Source organism: Diplotaxodon limnothrissa, linkage group LG15 (genome assembly GCF_057381915.1).
Source record: "Diplotaxodon limnothrissa isolate DT_005_m linkage group LG15, D_limnothrissa_male_GT1.1, whole genome shotgun sequence".
NCBI lineage: Eukaryota > Metazoa > Chordata > Actinopteri > Cichliformes > Cichlidae > Diplotaxodon > Diplotaxodon limnothrissa.
The window spans coordinates 11,455,176-11,472,470 of NC_140610.1; the positions used below are offsets into that span (position 1 = coordinate 11,455,176).

General features: G+C 38.1%; 1 protein-coding gene across 1 annotated transcript in view; it reads left to right on the forward strand.

Moving 5' to 3' along the window:
• fig4a (FIG4 phosphoinositide 5-phosphatase a) overlaps positions 1-13,526 on the forward strand; it is a 57,044-nt gene extending 43,518 nt beyond the window's left edge. Inside the window, exons 22-24 of the mRNA XM_085371846.1 lie at positions 2,215-2,303; positions 8,118-8,192; positions 13,140-13,526. Coding sequence (XP_085227972.1) covers positions 2,215-2,303; positions 8,118-8,192; positions 13,140-13,317 — 342 coding nt within the window. The 3' untranslated portion in view covers positions 13,318-13,526. The remainder of the gene's footprint in view (positions 1-2,214; positions 2,304-8,117; positions 8,193-13,139) is intronic.
• The last annotated feature ends 3,769 nt before the right edge of the window (positions 13,527-17,295 follow it).

Here is a 17,295-nt window from a genome sequence, read left to right on the forward strand (position 1 = left end):
AAATGAAAGTCAGTACAATGTGCAGATTGCAGAAATATACATAAAAAAAATCAGTGGCTTTACCACACTCAGTTTTTCGACATCTGTGAACTACTAGACAGTCATTCAATTAAAAAATAATATTAAATAAATAAAACTAATAAATAAAAAATACACACATCTTACTGATCTCTGCAGTCAGTAACATTACACATAAAGTGCAAACATAATAGCAATTGTATAAACACACACACAAACACGCCTTTAAAATTTAAAGGCGTGAAATTGGACGGTCTAGCCTTCTGATTAGCGTCACCGCTGTCTCGGTGGAGTTTAATAAACTCGGCCGTCTGCTTCTTGCTATCTAAAATATAACCAGACACTGATGTAAATTCTCGACTGTCTCATACTTCTGTTTAATAAGTTTTCTGTTTGACGTTTAGTCAGCTGTGTGAAAACCAAGGAGGAACCCACCCGGGGGATTAATAAAGTTTTATTTTATCTAATCTAATAACTTTAATCTCAGCCAAACCGATTTACTCACGAACAAACAAAACACTGAAAAAAACCCAACAATAACATTTTTAGGTTGTCTAAGTGACTTATATATTACGTTTAACCCGAGCAGCGAAACTCCGCGGTGATCTGAAAATGATGTGCCGGGAGTTGTGCCGTTCTCGGCCGCATCAGTAACCCTCGAGGTCCCGGCTAGCTGTCGAGCTGGTGGGTAGCAGACGCCTCTGAAAACGTCGAAGCACTTTTGCAAATATGGGATATCTTGATAAACCGAGCAGATATTTGATGTTTACACAACTACTTTCTCGCCTGAAAATATGTTAAAAGTTTATTTTGTGACCCAGAAAGATTAGTATGAGTAATTTTAAAACTTAGTAGCGGCCGCCATTGCTGGAAACTGGAGTTTGGCTGGGCCGCGCTATGAATTCTGGGATATGGTAGTAATTTGGACAGCCTTCGGCGCGTCGCTGTGACGTAATCGGTCTACAAATGCGGCCTCAGGAGGATGCAGCCCATGAATTTGGACATGTCCAGAGTATAATCGCAGCCTTTGCGGTTAGAAAATTGCACTTGATCATGTCGCGATATTATCGCAAATGCGATATATCGTTCAGCCCTAACTGCGTTCATGCAAATCCTGTATATGCTGTTACATAACAGGCTTTTACCTTTTCTGTAGAGACTATAGGCAGAGTAAAATGTAACAAAACACCCCCACAAATCATATTTTGCCTAGAAAATGCTTTTTTATAGGACATTTTGAATAATCAGGAAGGTTATACAGATATATCTGCTAAATCTTGTTAAAATATTGACATGTTAATCTGGTCTAAAACTAGCAGATGTTGGATTGGAACTCAAATTTTGAGAACAAAGATGTTTTACAGGATATGTTTTGTGTTTTCCACTTTTTAATCATTTATTTATCAAGATTAAAACGTGTTGCACAATTCTGCAGCATCTACCATTTCAGCTGTTTCACCTTCCTTTTGATTCCTTTGGCAATTTTCAATTTCTTCAATAAAATAAATTAGCTCGAGCATTGCCTGTTAATGGAGGGTACTCTGTTACAATTTTATTGTTTTTATATTTACACAGCCCCACTTGATAGCAATGATAATCTTAATATGTGTTATATTGTAAAGAAAAGACTACAGACTACAATAAATTAATGATGAGTGTTTATAATTGTATTTTAAGGATTACAGTTCTCTCTAAATTAAAGTTTCTGTTGAGTTTTTTTTAAATTAAGTGTCACATTTGAAATGCCCCGTTGCCTCACAGTTTAATTCTATTCCGATCAGTCAGCTTGAACCAGTTTGACCTTTTTATTATGATCTCCTGTTTATTATGATTATTATATCCCAACAGACACTGAACACTGTGTGACAGATCCCCAGGAGGGCATGTCCCTAAGCACGAAAGAACATGAAAGCACCTTACCAGACACCAACAATTAAATTACTTTTGAAGTTGCTAAGATTAACCTCCTTGCGCCATCCTAATTACTGAATCTGTTGGGGAGAAGCAGCTGAACCTGATGACCTTGTCTGTATGGTTTTATAGTTATAAGTCGACTAGCTTACTTTTTTTTTTTTTTTTTTTTTTGCGGTCATTTAAAAGCCATGATTAAACATTTATGAAAACTGTTTTTTAAATATTTTTTCTATCTTGTCCACATGCGTAAGTATGTTTTTGTGTCTCTCTTCACATTTTCAGGAGGTTTATCAGCAGCACATGGCAAAGGAGCCTTATGGACTCAATCTGGCTGAGTTTCCCTCTGAAGATGACCTACTCGTTTACCAAAGGTAAATCTGAGCTACTAATTACATACAAGGGATGAAAACTATAACAATATGTAATAACATATATTCAGTAGTCATCATATCACAGATACTGGCCCACAATTTCACTCACGCAATCTCAGCAATATTACTTTAAATTTAAAGATGGCCATCCATCCATCAAAGAAGCTGTTGACATAACATTTAAGCAAACTGGGTAATCTTTATTTTTCCCACTCAAAGACCTTTTGCTATACAAAATAGCTTCGTTGCCTGAACTTAATCACCTCTTCCTTCTTTTGACTGCTTCCTTTAGCGGTTGCCACAGTGGATCATCTTCCTTTATCCTCACCCCATCTCTAGCATCCTCCTCTGTCACACCCTCTGTGTGTCCTCTTTTGCAACATCTGAGGTTTTCCTCTTTTTCTACCGCTTGGCAGCTCCATCTTCAACATCCTTTGTACACTATATCTGCTATCCCTCCTCTGCACATGTCTGACCATCTCAGCCTTTTCTCTCTAATTTTGTTACCAAACTGCTCAACCTGAACTGTCTCTCTGACGTACTCATATCTGATCTCGTCCATCCCGTCACTCCCAGTGAAAAACTTTACATCCTCATTGCCTGAACCTAACCTCGTAATGACAGTGAAAACAAAAAAACAACGCAAATGAAAATAAGACAAAGGCACCAGCACACATCCAAATACTCCCACTGCAGGTGCATCAAGGCGCTGAGTATTTGGAGCTGATGAGAATGCACTTTTTCACACTGAACAAGTGTGTCCTTTTGGACTGTAGTGTAGTGGTGTCGTCGAACTGGAAAGATTGCGTCAGGAATATTATTGTGAAGTGCCAGTCTTGTAAACTGGACATGACAGGAATACAAGGAGAAAATTACATTACATTGTCACTTAGAGTTGAGGGGAACAGATTCAATTTTGGTGGTCAAAATATGTGACTTCCAAAGAAATTGTATATTTATAAGATAAATATTAGAAATAATATTTATAATAAAACTTTTGCACATAGCTAGTAAGCCAAAATTAATTGTCTTGCAGTTTCTCAAGAAAGAAATTGTGACCACATTTCAGATTTTTTTTTGGGAGGGGGTGAATTGATTTTTGTGGCACTAATGTTTACTGCCCACCTGTTAATTTCATTTAACCTCCCAGGACCTGGCGTCCACATGTGTGGACATCACATTTTGGGATGTCTAGACGAAAATAGTTAATTTTTCTCTACAAGGGCCTGATATCCACTTACGAGGACATTATACTGCCACTGTTAAAACCATACGTGGATCTCATTTGTCTCAGAAACAAAAATTAGGTTAAAAAAAATCTGGTAATTCTTTGTTTTTACATTCATCAGGTCCCAATCAACTCAAATGGCCAAGAAAAATTTAAAATGCATGCCGTGAAAGAGTTCAGGTCTTAGGAGGCTAATGTTTATATTAAAAGATTGAGCTGCAAATCTGGACTGCGTAATGAAATGAAAATGTTTCCATTAGTCCATTAATGCTTCAGTCACATTAAGAAAAACTGTGGTTGGAGATACAATTATTGCTATTTGGAGTCTCTTTGCCTCTGAAATGTTTTTTTTTCTTCAAAGTTTTGGTGCATCAAGACAGCAATAAAATGCCAATAAGACAGAGAGACTATTCTGTCATTCTGCTATCAGTTTGCAAGTGAAAGGGGTCATGTTTGCATCTGCAGTCTGCGAGTTACTGAATTCCTCAACAAATAGTGATGTAGTTGCTGTAGGATGGCGATTTAACTGTAAAAAGACTTAAGTGCTCGGCAGCCCTGCTTTCATTTAGGAATATAAGCAGTTGAGTCAGTTCCCACATTGCAAAGAGACTAGTAGTCAACATCAGCACATACTACCTCAGATGGGTTGTACCATGGTGATAATCTGTGTGTATATATTAAACAACAATTATTTGCAAATCTTTGATAATCTGAGAGCGACTGCAGTCAGTCAAGCTGGGCTGTGATTGTTTGGAGACAGATTGTGTCCCATTAGGGGACGTGTTTAATCATAAAATCATGATTCAAACCCTCAAACTTTAGTTACTGATACTACAATCAGTGCCCGATTGAAGGGTTTGGGGTCGTCACGTGGGTCATATGGCCTTCAAATAGTTTTTCTTTTTTAACTTCCTACCTTTTAGAAATGCATCTCAAACTTCTGTTCTTTTATAGCTCTATGCCACGGCTAGCAATTCTTGCTACCTTTCAGAATGACCATGATCCGCCATTGCTATAAAAATGAAAAAATGGTCAATTGAAGTGAACGGAGTCTTCCATTCAACAGCTCTGGTTGCAAGAAGGTTGCTGTCCTAATTTTATTCTAGTCATAAGATGACTAGGCACTGCTGGAATGTTAAAGTGAAAAGGTTTAGCTTCCTAATTTACTATTTTAGCGTCAACGACAGACATTCAGGTCAAATGTCAAAGTATTGGACAATCTGATATTTTCACCTGCGGATGCTGCTCAATAAAAGTAGTAAAATCTATGAAGTCTACTTTATCCTGAATGAGGCACTTAATATTATCAGTCAGAACAACGCAGTGTTCAAGACACAGGGGCAGAACAGGCAGCCACCCCCTCAGGGTGATATGGGTCATCCTGAAAACAAGCATCAACCAGGCGGGTTTATCACGCCTCTGACCTCACTATTCTTTCTCCACCTTTCCCTTCCTTCTCTTTTCTGCAAGTCCTTTCTATTTCATTTTGTACTTTCTCCCTGTTTGCTGCCAACACTGATTTAGGACACAGTGAATAGCCATCAGCAGGCTTTGAATCTGAACAGAACTGTCTGTCTGTTCTTTGGAAGCTTACAGCACGTTTTATACAGAATGATCATTGGATGAAGCTTTGATAGCTTTTTCCCCCTCACACTGCTGTCCTAAATCCAAAGAGGATGACTGAAGTAGAACTGTAGATGGTGGATAGTTATTCTTTTAAGAGAATCTTTGCTGTTTATAGAGTAAGTGCACATTATAGTTTGGAAAAGACCATGTGACTGCAGACCTCAAACACACTTCAAGGCATTGCAAGAACTGCTGAAGACCATAAAATACCAATGGGCACCTGACACCTGACCTGGAACCCATTGGATAAAAAATGGAAGATTTTTGGAACATTGTGCAAAACCTCAATTTAAGATAAGACAAACTTCTTGAGTTTATGTGAGCTCACATCCAAGCTGTCATTAAAGCAATGGGGGCCATACATGCTATGTGTTTATTATATCAGAAGATATGTAACATGAGCTTTCATCCTCTCATGTACTGTGCTGTGCAATAGTTTTTAGCCACGCCTCACTATTTTATTTTATCTTTTTATCTGGCAATTAGATGGTCAGTTTGCTATCAGATTGAATGGAGTCAAGTTGGGAATTAAACACAATCTTGTTCTGATATAACAGTGTGGTAACTTTGCAAAATTTGCAACTGTTACAGTTTGCGTACATAGAAATTCAGATTGAACAGAAACTTGACCAATAACTGAAATTCTTATACAAATGTTAAAGTAAGATGGACGTTTAATTGCGAAATGATATAAGTGTTCAGCAACCTTACTTTCATATTGCAGTGTAATCAAAATACAACAGTTGGCAGCTCATTGAGTCTGCTGATTCAAAGAGGTGCCCTCATTCCTACACACTGACTCTGACTAATTGCAACATTTTGGCGACCTGTTTGCATTTATAAATGAGGCAGCAGTTGTTTATGAACCTTTCAAAATGTTTCTGAGTGATTGTTGGTCAAGTTGCAAGTTGGTCTTGCAATCAGTCGCAAAAGCAAAAAAATGAAATGCAATCACCGATTTTTTTCTAGTTGCAAAGAGGTTGAATGGTAAATGATTTTTATATAGCACTTTACACTGTATGCCTCATTCAGCCATTCATACAAGCACTTTTTTCAATGCTTTCTATTGAACATTCACAAACAACCAACCTTGCAATCAGTAGATGACCTCTGAGCTACAACCCATGGCATCCTATTTTTACTCTGTCACCAAGTAGATGAAACTACTTGCAGCACAAAAAAAACAATTTACTTGAGTTGACTGCCAATCAGATTAACTTAATTTTCAGCACTTCTATCCGGTCGTTAAGTGATGACGTGACGAATCCTACTTCCGGGCCTAAAGTAGTCTGCGTTTAATATGGCTTTTGTGTTGTTAACATGTTTAATGTTATGTATTTTCTTCTATTTAATCTCAAAAAGCTCCTAAAACAGTCAGTGATCACTGTTGACCTCCCTCGGCTTTTATTACCGCTAATCATTTATTTAAGCTCAGTTTTTAAAACCTTAGGATGTAACTACAGCCCAGCCCATGCAGCAATGAATGACTAACCTCATATTGTGGATGGATTATCTCAGTTGTTCTCCTAGCTGAAGTTTGGTCCTTTTACAGCATCCTGCCATGCGATTACATTTGTTCCTGACCACCGAGAACACTCACGTTAACTTTTATCGAGTGGAAAAAAAGTTAGCTTGTTTATATTATGCTAACATAGCTGTGTCGTTAGCGGTCATGTAGCACATCATTATATACCAGCTAGCCAAACTTCAGTAACCTTACAAACGTCACTGCTGTTTAGTTTTCTGTCTTCATTTATGTTGGAAGTGATAACAGAGCTGTACGTTTTAATTTGTTTCCAAAGCCCCGCAGTCAGAACATGCTATATTGTATTTAGATAGAAGCTAGCGAGCTAACCTCCTGCTAGCTCCTAACTCCGTTAAATTTCATAAATTCCGTTTTCATGGATGCCTGGATGTTAAACTCAATTGTTACACCTGGTAGAGCAGAACGCTGATGATTTTATTAAAGATGAAAGACTTCAGACAGTTTTTCAACTCTCAGTAATGCCATAGTGATCGTTTGATATATGGACCTGCAGCGGCGTTTAGGCCCAGACACGGCTAGTGACGTCAGACTTAACGACCGGATAGAGAAATGCAATGTAGAAATGAAAACAAAAAAAGCTTGAATAGATCAGAATGACATGGAAAAATCAAACATTTGAATGTCATAAACATCATGAATCAGTCTCACACACACCAAAACACTGAAACTGATGCATACATTTAAAATACAGCATATGCATTACATAGAAATGTGGCATTGGTCGAGAATGTATGAGCAATTTCTAATAAGTTAGGTAGTTAACGTAACAATAAATAAAATGGTCCTGACATTTAGTTGTTACCAAAACATTTATTTATTTTAACATCTTCACTGACTTAGGTCTGTATTCTGTCTCATCGCACTTCGATGGCAGTCACATTTATACTGGGTGACTAAAGCAAGGGAGTAAACCTTAAAAAACACACACAATTCAAATTGCAGTGAAGAATGCTGTTCATATTCTCCTACTACAGTGGCACATAATGAGAATGAAATTGCATTCATTATTGAAGTTGAAACTGCTCCAAAGATGGTGGCTGCAGCCAGTGCTCTGCTAATCAATGCATTAATATTAAAAATCATAAGCAACAGCCAGAGGGGGACTCAGCAGTTGCATATTATTGAGTCTTTGTGAGAGAAAAATGACCTACAGGGAAATTTGTGATTTGATGATGGTGAGATCTAAATATTAGAGATCTCAGAAGACAAGTTGAACACTGAAGACAGTATGAAGCCTTAAATTGAAAGCATTCGGTAGAGCCATAACGACCCTATTACAGATTAGGGTTATTTGGATCGTTCCGCTCACGATGAAGAGGGCAGAAGCATTTGTAAGCAATGCACACCTACACTACTGGCTTATTTTGCAGAAATATCATTCATTCTCTGTATTATGTTTTGTATTTTCCTGCAGGTTTGCTCACTTGGGTGAGAGCCAGCACAGAGTGGAGAGAACTGAACACATAAACCCGGCAAACATCATCTGTCTGTGAGTAAAACATATTAATAGAAAAAAGGGGAAAAAAGCCACATGTACTCAAACTCAATAAACCTGGCTCACGTGTAATGTATGGTATTGTATTCTTGGTTTGCAGTTATAAATGACCCCTTTTATAAAGCACTCAACATTTTCACTAGCCTTGGGAGAAGGATTGCACTACTAAGTGGTCTCAGTCGAGGCTTCTAGCTGCGCACTGTTTAATTGTCATATGTTTCTTCACTTCTTTGCATACACGCTATTTCCCAGACAGTCCACTCTTTACCGTAGATGGTGTTTGTTTGGTTTTTTTTCCCCCTTTTTTTTTATCCCTCAGCCAGATTCAAAGTTCAACCACACGTGTGATGGCAATGTGCAGCCATGGAAACGCACAAGATGTTTTTGTCGAGCTGTCTTTTGAGCTGTAAGGCATGCATGCACACACACCTGTGCAAACACATAAATCAGTTTAGAAACAAATTCCTCCTCTACATGCACTTGTGATTTTCTTACATGATGGCTTCTTATATATCAACATTCATACCTGCTAGGTTTTGTCTTCTTGTGAAAGTGCAAAAAACTTGTTTGAACATTTAAACTTATTGATGGTCCTTGCGCACCTCCAGTTTTTAGTCTGTTTAAATCGAACTCTGGCGCAGTCCATTTGTGCTGATTTGAACACTGTAATCGCATGTAAGTGCGAGCCAAAACAACCACACTAAGACCCTTTGGTGGAGGGGGACCCTGTGTGGTCCCAAATGAACTCCAGAGCAGTCTGTGATTCTGTGAACTTGATTTGACCCCTTTCCAAACCTACTACCAGGTATACATTGCAAGTTTGAGCTAAAAAAAACTTCCTGTAGCTACATGTGCTTTGTGTTCTGGGATGCAACAAGGCGCAATCAATGTGCTGGGGTCTGTATCTATTAGCAACCATCTGTGACATGAGCAGGAATTCTTCATTTTATGCAGTAGATCAGAACACAGCACCTTCTTACTGTATTTACTGCTCGCACCCTAGACATATATGCCCAATAAGCAGACTGAATATTCTGTAATGATACATTTTGGTTTGCTTGCAGTTCACTTGGATTTTTTCCTGTGTGTAAAGAAATCAAATCATGTGGAAAAGCTACAGCTTTACAACCCCCCTAAAATTACTTTACAACCCCCTAAAATTACTTACTCATTTTGAATCAAGTAAATACAAATTTTTTTTGTCCTGGCAAGAGTAACTATAAATAACTCCCGCACTCGCCTTCCCAATTTCATATATGTTGTACATGGAAAATTCCCATCTTTCAGCCGCTGTTTTCTCTTTTAAAAAATTGTCTTTCTGTTTATAGTAAGACAATTTACCTATAACAAATCTCCATTAGTTCAGCATCCAAAGCCTCCCAAAGCAGAAATCACAGATTGATGTTTTTAATCATGTTTTTATGGATTATACAAACGAGATATGACTTGTTAATTTGTGACGATTGGCAGGCAGAGTCCATACTAACTCGCAGTTGGCTCTAAGACACGGTTTAGTTTAGAGATTTCAAATTTTACATATTTAGAAGTTTTGATGAAGAAGTACAGAGATGATCAGAAAGAGCTGTAATGTGTCATTTTGGAAAGCATGTGAAAGGATTTTATAGGATACCAAGAGAAGAGCTATGGTACTGTATGAGGAAGCATGTGATGAAATATTTAATTGTGGTGCAGGATACTGAACCCCTCTTGGCAGTGGTCATGGACAGCCTGGCAGATGAGGTCAGGCAGGAGTCACTGTCGACTGTGATGTTTGCAGTGAGATTAGGGAGGGAGGTGGAGGGAGCTCCTTGCAGTTGTAGTAAAAAAACAGCAAAAAAAAGGTAGTAAAACCTCGCTTCAGGAAAATAAAAAAACACTTTGAGACACGTTGATTATTAAGCAAATGTTCCTGAAGGGAAAATGGCTTAGAGACTGCATCAGAGGGAATTGGTAGCGGTTGTATTGTTCAACAGACATTATAGAAATGATACCTTTTTACAGAATGAAAAAGTGCAAAAGTGGATAGAAATTTCATGAATTAGTTTTCTTTCCCTTGTTATGTTTGAATGCATGGGTGAGAGGTGAGGAAGGTATTCACTTTCAGTTTTCTAAGAAGACCATGAATGCGACTCGTTATCATTGCCAGTAATTTCCTAGAAAACCAGATCGGTTGTCATTCGGATCGACTAAGTTTGATGGTCATGTGGAACTGAAGAGGATATGGACAAGAAATGGTCACTTAGAGGAAGACTGACAGAGGCTGACAAAGACACAGTGGGGACATGTAATCAACTTGGAGGAGGAAAATTCAAGGATGATGAAAGACATGCCTCTGATGTGTTTCTAGTATGTCTTTGGTGTGTGAACCGTTTTTAAATGTGAAAGTTTCTTGTATGTATCCCTTCTTACAGAACAGGAGAAAATTTGTAATTTATCTTACAAAAGTGGCAGAAGTATCAATATTTTCTTTTAGGAAATCTCCATCAGCAGGGAATCAAACCTTTTCATCTACGTTGTCTTTCTCTCTGGCCTTTCAGTAGTCCATCCAGCCATTGTTGTCATCCTCGTGTCAGGCCCGCAGGGTGCTACAGGTGTGTCTGTTGTTGTGCAACAGTGCTATTCTAAGATGTTACAGCACCCCAAACGTGTTGTCACTGTTAGAAGCCTTTTAGAGTGTCACCTCCCTCTATGTTCCTCTATTGATCCATCAGGCTCAGCCAAAGATGACTCAAGTGACGGAGATAAAAATGGAAAAGAAATGAATACTGTAGCCCATTCCTGTTGAGAAACATCAGTGAGGTGTAGAGATTAATGGCCCTCTTTTCTTCCTCTGCTCTCCTCTCACCCCAGCTGGTTAGGACAGATGGCCGCCCACCATGAATCTGGTTTCTAAGGTTTCTACCCATTAAAAAGAACTTTTCGGCACCACCGGGGCAAGTGTTGCTCATGGGAAGATTGTTTGATTTCTGTCTTCAGTATTGGAAGGTCTTGACCTTAAGACCTGACTGTACTCCGTTGCAAATTCGAACACGGACAGCTGGGGGCTCAATGGCCGAGTAATCATTCCTTTTACACTACTTTCAAGTTCGCCGCCTGAGGTGTATGCATCGTTGGTGCGCTGTAAATCCTCCACACACAAATCCACGTGGTGTAAACAAACAATAGGCTGGCACGTGGATATCTGTATGGACCTTCATGCTGATGATGAAATTTATATCACTTGGACTGTAGCAGACTCATGTGGAAGGTATAATTGAGGCTTTTCTATGCTCTAAAATAAGTTGTCTTATAATATGGCAAATGTAATGTACAAATTACAGACATTAAACAGTTTATACAGTAATAGTAAGCTCAACAGGCCAGAAGATGAAGTTTGAAATATTTGAAAACACAAACATATTTACTTGAAATGTTTTCAGTGTTGCTCACATGGTTTGTAGGAGTTTGTAGACACATTATACTTCTGCTTTATATTATGTGAACAAGAAAGTAAGAAATAAAAATTATTTTTATGGGTAAAAAAGTCTGCTTCTAATAAAAATTCACAAATCTTGTCAATACTGTTTGAATAAGTTTGAAAATAGCCAAATTGTGACCCATGTTTCCAGCTCTGTACACGCAACTTATCAAATTTCTTGCTTGTTTAACTAATATCAGCACTATTCATGTGACAATGTATTAGGGCTAGTGAAAGTTTAAAATAATATTTTCAAGATGATAGTTTTACAAGGAAATAATAGCAAATTTAAGAGGATAAAAGAGGCAAATTTATTAAAAAAAAAACAACCTCAAATTTAAAAGGAAAATATATCTGAAAAATATACCAGTAATCAATATTGCTTCACTTTTCATTATTAAATGCACATATTTAAACTGCCAACATCAATATCTCATAAGAACTTTATTTGAACACCAGCACCACCTCTTTATAGTCGTATTAAGTCACACTGCAAACTGTGAAGTTCATTTTCAATCAAACATATTGTCCTCTAACCTCATCTAACAGCACCGGTTTCTTTGTGTAGCAGGCTGTGAAACAAGTGAGACTTGTTAGAGTCAGATCTCTCCAGCAAGTCTCAGGTGTGTGTGTGTAAAATCCACTCAAAGTTCTGATGAATCTGTGCCACAGGAATCACTCCTCCTGCTGCATTGGGCAGATTTTAATCAAACTTACACACAGTAATCATCACGGGGCTTTTCGCCCAGATTGCGCCTAAGGGTCACGGTCATATTTGTTATTTTACGGGCAATAAACAGTGAATTGTAACGGATTGCGGTTTCTCAGTTTATGATGAATGAATGCATCAGTCAGTAGTTTTCATTTTCCACATTTTGCAATAAAAAGTCCCAAAACAAAAATGCTATTTGTTTTCTCAACTTGGCCTAGAGATATTTTTTACCTTCAGCACTACTGACTAGTCTGTGTAATTAAGGATTCTTACACAGCAGCCTTGGGGGGGGTTGTAGCCATATACTCTATGGCTACAACATCCTCCACAGCTCATAATTTATCTCAAGGCTTCCGAGAGCCTCCGCTGTGCCTTTGAAAACAGCCCATCATGAGGCAGGTGCCATTTGAAATGCAGCCATGTGTCTAAACAGCCTCTCACTCAGGCCTCAGCTGTTGTTGGAAGCCTAACTGAATAGATGACTTGACAAGCACGCAGTTGATAATTCACCCAGAAGATGGTAAGACATGCTTTAAAATCTAGTTTTTGGAAAATATGAGTAATACTGCTGTGAAAGCACTCATCTTCACCCTCCTCGTGTTGTTTCCACCTCTCAGCAGCAGTTTACAGTCTTTTGTTGGCTCAAACAAACTCCTTTCCACCTCTTGTTTTTGCCTTGTCTTAAGCCACGTGATTTGCCTAAAGTTAATGTATATGGTGATACACCAATCACACATGCTTCTCTCCCATTTTTCTTTTCCTTCTCTCTTAGAGAGCCAGTGTCCTGCTTCCCAGAGGACAGCATCTATGCAGTTTTACCTCCACAGGTGGGCAAAAACAGCCAGGAGGTATTTGAGTGCCATGTGATGACCGGTCAGGGCCAGGTGAGGGCGTTGTGCAGAGAGGACATGTTGATGTACAGGGAATACATCAAAAACAGATATATGTGAGACACGGATAATACAGACTGGATCTCTGTTACCAGTGTGAATGGGAAGCACGATCAGCTGCTGAAGATGTTTCGTCGTCATTAATCATGTTTGCTACTACAAACAAATGCAAAATAAAATGTTCTATTTGAAATTGATGTGGGGGGTTTTCTATGGTAAAGGCTGTAAAAAAAACAAAGATAACAGTGCATGAGAACTCCGCTTGGCCTCTACTTGAACTGAAGAAAGGTGTTTTTTTTTTTTTTTATAGAAGTCTTTTTATTTTTTGCGATCCACAAGCGTCATTCAAAATTGAAATACTTTGAATGTTAGATTTATCATTCAAAACTGTGCACACATTAAACTGCATCACAGACTGGAGTTCAGGGGTTTGAAAGAGTCGGGCACTTACAAGCCAGTCGTTATAGTCTGTGAGGTCAGGACACGTTCATGTCCTTGTCTTTCCTTTGAGGGTTTTTTTTAATTTTTTTATTTCTTCAGCAACCTGGAAATTTCTCCTCCTCAGATGTGTTGCATTCCTTTTGTTAAACAGTTTAAGCTTTACCATTTTTAAAGTGCCTTTTGAGATTTTTTTTTTGCATTATTTAAAAATAGGGGGGTTTTGTCCTGTATTGAAGAGTGCACTGGTTAATTTAAATAAACTGTGTCTTCTTGTGTTGTTAACGATCTGTACAGAAAAACGTAGCAGTGATAGCTTGATATTTGATTTGTTTTTGTTTTTTCAAACCTTGCCACCAGTTTACAAAGTCACACACTAATTTATGTTGCATAAATGCTCAGATCAGATAATCATTGTGTACATTAGTTCTACAATAAAATTGTATTTAGTAACAAAGTAACAGTGTGACAGAATGTTATTTGAGTTTTGGGTTGTTTTTTTTTTTTTTTAGTTTTCCACTTTTTCTATTGGCTGCCAGAGCTTTTATTGCAATCTTACTTCACTCTTTGTACAGGTAGAAACGACAGTACCACAAGTTGTTTTGAACAGTAGTTTTTTGAGAAGGTCTTTTAAAGTCCTCTTTTTGACCTTGGTTACATATTCACTCATTTTCAGGTCAGTCTATGCACCTGACTGCTTTCATCATTAAAGCCATCATCATTCAAATCAAATAATTCAAATACCAAAGATAACAGTTTGGGTTTCAATTCCCAAAGAACTATTATATGAAGACTTTGCATATAGGTATGCCAAATTACACAAGAACTGGACTGTAACAACAGGTCTTATGGAGTGATGAAAAATTTCAAAGAGATCCAGATTTTAAACTTTTGGTTCAAACCATGGGTCGTGTGTCAGGAGAGGTATAACATGAGTGCCATCTGTAAAACATAGTGGGGGCTCTGTAACAGTTTGGGGTTGCATTTCAGTCAGTGGTGTTGGAGCATATGATAAAGAAATGATGGGTGGCTCAACACTTTTGCACAGTACTGTAACGCTTGCTGCTTTCACGTGGCCTTTTATAAGTGTTCCCACTCTCCTGTAGTGACTTCTTCTTGGTTCTTCCCCCCCATCTTGCACCGCCTTTGCCCTTTTTTCTGTCTCACGCTTGTTTTCACTCTCTGCTCACTCTTTTAGCGCTTGGCCTTTGACTGCGGGTGTCAAAAAAAAAAATGGCAAACGTGATGAAGGACGGCTTCCCAGCAATGCACATACACATTCAGTAAATGTACTGACTGGCCACTGGTCTCAGCATCACTGCCTCGTGAGTCTGTGAATAGGGGAGGAGGTGCCGGCTGTCTCAGCATGTGATGTGACAAAGAAAGCAGAGGAAATAAAGGCGAAAAATGTTTTCTTCTATATTTTAAGAAATAAACGACGAGGAGGAGAACGAGAGGAAGGATGTATCTTCAGTATCTGCACACCTTCCACGGGTACACTGGAAATTGTTAAATATGTGCTATAATACACTCCCGGAATATCTGCTTCTGTTCTATGGGAAGCAGGGAAAGCTGTGATGAGAGGTAAAATAATTTCTTTCTCATCACACAAAAAGAAAGAAGAAAACAAAAATATTCAGGAATTAGAAAAAAACATCAAATCACTAGAAGAAGCCTACGCGTCCCACCAAGATCAGGAAACATTGAACAAAATATGCAAAACAAAACTAGAATTAAATGAAACTATTAATAAAAAAACACAATTCCTTATACAAAGACTTCGCTTGCAGAATTTTGAACACAGTAACAAATCAGGTCGATTTCTAGCTAACCAGCTAAAAATAAATAAAGAAAAAACAACTATATGTGCTGCTAAAGATTTATCGGGGAACACAATATATGATCCTGGAAGAATAAACAACATTTTTAGGGATTTCTATGAAACTTTATACTCACCACAAATAAACCCATCTAAAAATGAAATTGATCTGTTTCTTGACAACGTAACTCTTCCAAAATTACTAGACAGTCAAGCAATGGAATTGGATTCGCCACTGACGCCAAGTGAACTCCAGGAAGCCCTGATAAGTATGCCCAATAATAAGGCTCCAGGTCCAGACGGCTTCCCTGCAGAATTCTACAAAGAATTCTGGACAATTTTGGCACCAGTATTCCACAGCATGTTGCAGGAAATCGAGGAAAAGGGCAGACTACCACCAAATATGAATTCTGCCAACATTAGTCTCCTGCTAAAACCAGGCAAAGACCCTTTATTTCCCTCAAGCTATCGTCCAATTTCTCTTTTAAATGTAGACCTTAAAATAATCTGCAAAGCTCTCTCAAAGAGATTAGAGAAAATGACCCCCCTCTTAATTCATCCTGACCAAACTGGTTTCATAAAAGGTCGGCACTCCTCAACAAACACTCGTAGATTACTTAATTTAATAGACTACTCATACGATAAAAACATCGAAGCCATAATATTATCTCTAGATGCAGAAAAAGCATTTGACAGAGTTAATTGGAAATTTTTATTCGCAACTTTACACAAATTTGGTTTTGGAAACTCTTTCATAAACTGGATAAGAATATTATACAATTCCCCAACGGCTCGTATCAGAACAAATGACCAGACATCCTCCAGCTTCTGTCTCCTGAGGGGCACCAGACAGGGATGCCCACTCTCCCCCTCACTTTTTGCAATTTTTATCGAACCTCTAGCAGCAGCATTTAGACAGGCTACAACAATTAAGGGCATAAAATGTAAGAACATAGAACATAAAATCAGTCTCTATGCGGATGATGTGTTGCTTTTTCTGCAAAACACACAAACCAACCTCTCTGAGGTAATTACTTTAATAAACTGGTTTTCAAGAGTTTCAGATTATTCAATTAACTGGCCAAAATCTACAGTTCTCCCCATTAACTGCTCCTTCCATAATTCTTCCTCTGCCCCACTGCAATCCGGAAACATTAAATATTTAGGTATTAATATCTCTCCTAAGCTTTCAGACTTAACTAAACTAAACCACATCCCACTTCTAAAGAAAGTAGAAGGCGATCTGACTAGATGGAAATCTTTACCCATATCACTCATGGGAAGGGTCGCCACTATAAAAATGATGATCTTGCCAAAAATAAATTACTTATTTTTGATGATCCCTAACAAACCATCACAAGATTGGTTCAGATCTCTGGATTCATATATTTCCAAATTCCTTTGGAAAGATAAACCCCCGCGTATTAGCTTAAAAACGCTACAAAGAACCAAGGATAGAGGAGGATTAGATCTGCCTAATTTTCACCAATACTTCTTAGCCAATAGGCTTCAGTTCATCTCAGAATGGTTAAAACATACCTTCTTAGTTGAGCCCTGGCTAGATGTTGAACAGGCACTATGCAAGGATCTAGAGATTTCAGACCTACCATTTATTAGCTCAAACATCAAAAGACATGAATGCTTTAAAAGTATCAACATCAGCTTTTCTCTAACAGCATGGTGGGAGTTTCTAAAAATAACGGAGTCTTCATTAATCCCATGCAAACGTACACCTATCTGGAATAACCCTGACATATTACAAAACAATAATATGATTAATT